At 44.3% G+C, this 6,598-nt stretch overlaps 1 protein-coding gene across 1 annotated transcript; it reads right to left on the reverse strand.

The window, feature by feature from the left end:
• Nucleotides 1-430: 430 nt before the first annotated feature.
• Nucleotides 431-1,511, reverse strand: CCDC71L (coiled-coil domain containing 71 like). The gene has a single exon (XM_007528319.3). The coding sequence runs from the start codon at nucleotides 1,271-1,273 to the stop codon at nucleotides 563-565; it is 711 nt and encodes a 236-aa protein (XP_007528381.1). The 5' UTR covers nucleotides 1,274-1,511; the 3' UTR covers nucleotides 431-562.
• Between the last annotated feature and the right edge of the window lie 5,087 nt (nucleotides 1,512-6,598).

Genomic DNA, 6,598 nt, shown 5'->3' on the forward strand with positions numbered 1-6,598 from the left:
ACACACACACACACAAAACAAAAACAAAACAAAACAAAAAAACGGGGTAGGGGTGAAGGAATGGGATTGTGGACGGAAAAACAGTTAATAAGTACGAAAAGCAAGTAGATTCTGGCTTTATTACACAAGCACGAAACCAAATTCCTTTGGAAAAAACAATGACTTCTTCGGAGGACTTCCAGACCAGTGAGGTAGAGACTCCAAAAGGGAGAAAACGGATCTGCCCCTGTAGTCCTGGCGACGTCTCAGTCTGGGCTTAGAAAGAAAAGGGTGCCTCCACCTTCGCCCGCAGCCCCCCGCGTGGGTCCAGCGGTCTCCGACCCCGCAGAGCCGGCGCACACCTGCCCCGGAGCCCGGGCGCGGAGTCGCACACGCGCGGGCGCGGGGCACCCTCTCCCCGGCCACTTCTTCGCCCGTAAAGTGCACTAGGGGACCGGGTGTGTGTAGGGGGCGGGGGGTGTAGGGGCGGGGAGAGGCGGTCCTGGTCGGATCTGTAAACACTCGACTGACACTTGTCCATCCCTCCGACGGGAGCTCCGGGTCGCGGGGCGGGGAGCGCGTCTCACGCTCGGGGCACCGGGAAGCGGCGGAGCCTCACCACGGGTTCCAGGTTCACTTGCAGGACTTGGTGCGCTCGGCGCCGCGCGGCCGCCAGGCTGCGCTCGCCCCACACGTCGCCGCCGACGCGGATGGTGGGGAAGGTGGTCAGCGTCGGCGTGGCCGCCCTCCAGATCTCCTCCAGGGTGCGTCCCCCGAAACAGGGCGCCGAGGCGGCGGGCTTGACGGCGCAGTTCTCCTCGGGGTGCGCCGGTGCTGGCGGCGGCGGAGGCGGCGGCTTCCTTCTGCGGGCGGTGGCCATGCGGACTCCACGGCGCCTCCTTCTGGCCGCCGCGCTCCGGGCCGGCCGGCGCGTCTGGCCGCGGGCAGTGGGCGACACCGGGGGGTCGGGGACCAGGGCCCGGCAGGAGGAGTAGCCATAGACGTCCTTGCTGCGCAGGATGTGCGGGGAGAACTGGTGCTTGAGGCTGCAGAGGAAGCTCCAGAGCTCCGCGTCCGAGCTCATGAACTCCGTGCTGCGGGGCATGAACAGCTTGAAGGCGTCGCCCAGAGCCTTGGTGCTGTCGGCCAGCGACAGTTGCGACCGCGAGTACACAACCTTCTCCTCCCGTGCCCCCAGCCCGGCCCCTCCTCCCGCACTAAAGCCGCCGCCCCGGGCGGCCGCGGTCGAGGCCGCCGGGGGCCGGCGCCGCCGCCTCTTCACGTTGCGCCGCATCAGAGGCCGCTCGCGCTCGCCGGGTCCCGCCGCCGCCGCGACCGTCCTCGTCCGCGTCCGGCTCCGCGGCGGCGGCCGCCGCTGCTGGCGCCTCCCGCCCGGAGCGTCTCTGGCGACTTTTCTCGCCTTCGCCGCCGCCCCTCCCCCTCCGAGGGCGGAGGACGCGGGTGAATATCCTGCCGCCCGGTACAAGATGGCGGCCCGCGCCCACCCCTGGGCTTTGTCATTGGACGGCACCTCACCCCCCTAGTTTCTCTTTCTTCTCCTCTCTAGCCTCCTTTCGCCCTCTGCCTTTCTTTAAATGGGCCCGCCTCAAGCCCCTCCCACCGCAGCCTCGACTCCACCCATTGGGTGCTCTCAAAAGAGGGGCGGGGACTAATGGTGGAGAGGCCAGGTCCTGGAAGATGGTGCTCCGGAGGGTGGTGGTTCTTGAACTCCAGTCAACAGTTGGCTTGGCAAGGCTGCCATGTCTCGAGTAGGGCGTGGACAGTCACTCTGCTATGGGGAAGTCACTATCCGGATGACTGGATGTGCATGTGTTGAGCTGGGAGAGAGAGAGAGAGAGAGAGAGAGAAAGAGAAAGAGAAAGATGGCCAAAGGCTAGTATCACATGACAAGGGAATTTGGGTTTAAGTCCAGAGGGACTGAACCTTTTCCGGTAACCTTCTAAATCTTTTAAAAGCCTCTTAAGGAATCTTCAACCAACTCTTCTTTCTTTTGACCTCGAGCCATTTGAAACAACAACTAGGAATCCAGAAATATTCAGGTAAAAAGGAATTATCATGAGTGAGAGCCTCTCCTTTTAGACAATAGAACTGTCTTCATAGTATGCTTATTATGAAAGCAAAGCCTTGATGCCTGTCAATATTAATACTCTGCTCAAAATGACCAAAGATAAATCCCAACAAAACCTATCTTAAGCATGTCCTTGCTTTAAAATATATAGTTCTTTCTAAATGAGTGCACTTAATCTTTCATTTAGTTTTAATATGTTCTTTAGAAGCATTATATTGTTTAGAATGGATAGGACATCACAATCGAAAAAGTTCTCTGCCTAAGTACACATTATCAGAACATGTGTATTTGAAGGGAGGGGAAAATAAACACCAATATTCTTTCTCTTTTTATCCTCAATACTTAGATCAGACAGTGGTCACTCTATATTTGCTGAGTGGCTCAATGAAATACCACTGATTGAAGCGAGGTGAAAAAGATTGAAATTGCTTAGAAAAGGAATCTTGTATTTATATTATAGCTTTCTTTTAAATTCCTTAAAATGTTTAGTATTAGAAGAGCCTAATAGAATTTTGAGGAGGCATACAAATCTTACCCATCAACGAGCATCTTGTTTTGCAGTACAGAGTGATAAAGAAGAGCACTTTTGTGATTTGCATATAGCTGCTAATGGTTCCCTGGAATATTTGAGTTGAACAATACTTAGTTTAATCTCCTTATTTCACAGATGAGAAAATCAGAACTCACAAAAGTTCAGTAATATGCCTTGCTGATAGCAGAACTGGGACTATAGTGTAGTCTTTAGATTCCTAATCTAGCGATCTTTATATTTCTCTAGAGATTTCAAATTATTCTGCCTGGACTCATAAGAGGATCAATAGAAATGTTTTACACATGAGTGGAATGAGCAATGGACAGCAGTGTACCTTTATTTTTACTTCCCCTTCTCCCAGATTCAGCGGTTTTAATCTGTCTTATGTAGGGTTTAATAGATATTTTGTTTAGTTTCAATAAAAAATATTTCAAAAGTTGTTCTTCCGCACCATCGTATAGAAAGAAAGGAAAGGAAATTTTTTTTAAAAGGAGACATTTAAAAATACTATACAATGAATCTAAGATAAAAGCAAAATCTTATACCAGGAGATATAATTGTCTAGAAAAATAAATTGGTAGTAACTTTTTGAAAGATCATTTTCCTAGAAAATGAATCTAAGATAAAAGCAAAAGCTTATACCAGGAGATATAATTATCTATCTAGAAAAATTTTGGAAGATCGTTTTCCTTGAATAATAATCCTTTGGAGTCGGGTGGTAGTGCAGCCGGTTAAGCTCACGTGGCACAAAGCACAAGGATCTGAGTTTGAGCTCCTGGCTCCCCAACCGCAGGGGCTTCACTTCACAGGCGGTGAAACATGTCTGCAGGTGTCTATCTTTCTCTCCCTACCTCTGTCTTCCCCTCCTTTCTCCATTTCTCTCTGTCCTATCTAATAATGATGACATCAATGACAACAGTAATAACTACAACTATAAAACAAGGGCAACAAAAGGGAATAAATAAATAAATATTAAAAAAAAGAAAAAGAAAAATAACCCTTGATCTCAGAACAAGATTAAGGTGCCAAACACCAGCTTCAAAGGTCCTTAAAAGAAATGACACCATAACACTATAGTTACAACATCATTCAGTTTTCTTAGCAATGATGGTAATAACGTAAGATAATTTCCACCAGAATGTCTTCATCAGCTGACAGAAAATCTTAAAATACCTTAGTGGAATGCTAAGAAAATTTCATAATGGATGAACTGAAAGAAAAAAAAATGAGGGGGAAGTATAACCCTGGCTTTTCATTGTTATCCTCCATGTTTGCCATAGTACATCAAGTCCTTTATTTACTTGTTTGTTTCTGCCACATACATCTCAAGAAATTTATTTCAATTAAGAGAGTAATCTTTTGTCAATATAATTTTTATTCCAAATAACAATATCATTCAGCGAAGTCCAGAATGCTCAATAATTTATAGCACCTCAATTTTCTTTTTTTATAGGTAATATCAAATTTATTTTTATTAATGATTGAGTACTGATTTACAAAATATTAAGATACTAGGGATATAATTCTACACATTTTCTACCACCAGGGTTCTGTGTCACTATTTCTCTTAGTGGAAGCTGCAGTGATTTTCCCTCAGTCACAGATATGGGTTAACTATTATTTCTATAACTACTATATTTATATATATTTGCCAGTTTTTCCTATGGTCCTGCCTTCTATTCTAAGTCACACCTCCACCAATTACTACTTTCGAATGTCCTTCTGTTTTTTGCTCTTCTTTCTCCAGGTCTTGATGGAATTAGAGTTCAGAGCTCTCTGGTCATCTTCACCCTTAGATTTACCCCTCTGGGAATATGGACCAGAATTCTTCAGGGGGTGCAGAAAGTGGAAGGTTTGGCTTCTGTAATTGCTTCTCTCTTAGACATGGGCATAGGAAGGTCCATGTTTCTATCTTTCCCTAGTGGGATAGGGTTCTGGAGAGTTGAGGTTCCAGGACACACTGGTGAGCTCATCTGCCCAGGGAGTTCAGGATGAAATTGTAGTAGCATTTGCAACCTGATGGCTGTGTCTTACTGAGTTTCAGGAGTTCTGATTGTATTCTGTTGAGTTTTCAGGTAATTTTTCATTTTATTTTTCCCTAGTTTATTAGGAGCACCATCTGAAAGGGGTCCTACTCTATTGCCACACCTCTGGAAAGCCTCATTTCAAGTTTTTGAAAATCAAGTTATATTTTTCATGAAATTGTTTAGGACTTAGTCTTATGTTAAAGTATTTAAATTTCTGTATGCCTTTTAATTTGGCATTGTTCTGTTCATCCCACTGTCTCTATTTCTTTGACCCCACTATCTTTTTTATTAGCCTGAATAATCTTAGAAACATTTCATCCATTTGGCATGTGTGAGTATAACTTGTACTCAGAAATAAAAATTTATTCTAGTTCGTAGAACTTTGTGGACACACTATAAAGTTTTGGAGACTTGGAGGATTACATTTTTATTCTTAAGGGATGATAGTTTAAAATCCTAAGTTTATTCCTTTGCCTCTCAAGGGAAATGATGCTTCTTAGATATAGATAAATAAGTAGTGAACAATACGAATAAACAGAAAGATCTACCTTGTACATTTTTCGATTTATATTTCTATATTTATTGATAATTCAAGCAGATTAAAGTGATGGAGAAATATATTTGTGTATATATATTTTTTTCTATTAGACTTATCATCAGACTATATTATTGTTTTAAGTTTATTTTGGATAGAAATAGAAATCAAGAGGTAAGAAAGAGATGGGGGCGGGGAAAGAGACCTGCAGTGCCACTTTACTGCTTATGAAACGTTCCTCCTGCAGACTGGGAGCTTGAACCCAGGTCCTTGCCTACTGTAATATATGCACTCAACCAGGTATACCACCCAGCCCCCAGAATATATCATTTAACTACTTTGAATATTTGCTTGAAAATTCTACTTCTGTAAAAAGTTTGCTTCTTGAAAACTGGCCCCGCAAGGGAAAATATAAATAGTTGTATACATTGGCATAGGCATCAAACCTGGAATCAAAGGATCTTTATAACATTTTCTGGGTCATACTTTTTACCTTCCTAAGCCTCAATTTCTTGTTTGTAAAGTGGGCATAGGCTGTACTTCAGTAGATTGGTTTTGCATGCATGAAGCCTTGGGGTTGATCCCCAGCACTCCATGAAAACTATAATTCATAAGCTAGAGAGGAGTGTAAATGTTATGCATGTACAAGATATTGTATTTTATTGTTGACTGTAAACCATTAATCCCAATAAAGAAATTTTTTTTAAAAACCTAGAGGGATGGCACGACATGGCTCAGCATGAGCTTAAAATAATCAAGATTTGGGGTTGGGCAGTAACGCAGCGGGTTAAGCCACATGGTGCGAAATACAAGGACCAGTGTAAGGATTTCATTTCGAGCCCTCAGATCTCCACCTGCAGGGAGGGGTCACTTCATGGGCGCTGAAGCAGGTCTGCAGGTTTCTCTCTTTCTCTCCTCTGTCTCCCCTCCTCTCTCAGTTTGTCTCTGTAATCCTATCTAACAACAATAGCAATGACAACGATAATAATGACAATAAGGGTAACAAAATGGGGAAAATGGCCTCCAGGAGTAGTGGATTCATAGTGCAGGCACCAAGCCCCAGCAGTAACCCTGGAGGCATATACCACAATCCACGTTAAAGCAATTGAATAACAGTTTTTAAAAGACAGACTTCAACTACCCTTTAATTTTACATATTGGCAGTATGCTAATTATGTTCTCAGTTCAGCCTCAGCCATATGCTAATCAAGTGCCAAAGTCCTATTCACAGGCTATGTCACAAAAGAAAATAAAAAAGATAAACAGAACACAGAAATAGCAGAAAAGTATGTTGGCCTTTCTCGCATTAAATAAATGAAGAACTCATCAGTAGAGTTCATACTTTACCATACACTATGGCACAGGCTCAAGACCTTAGCACCACTTGAGAACACCATCATGGTACCTGGGGAAGTTTCTGAGTAGTAGAGTAATAT

This window comes from Erinaceus europaeus, chromosome 8 (genome assembly GCF_950295315.1).
Source record: "Erinaceus europaeus chromosome 8, mEriEur2.1, whole genome shotgun sequence".
NCBI lineage: Eukaryota > Metazoa > Chordata > Mammalia > Eulipotyphla > Erinaceidae > Erinaceus > Erinaceus europaeus.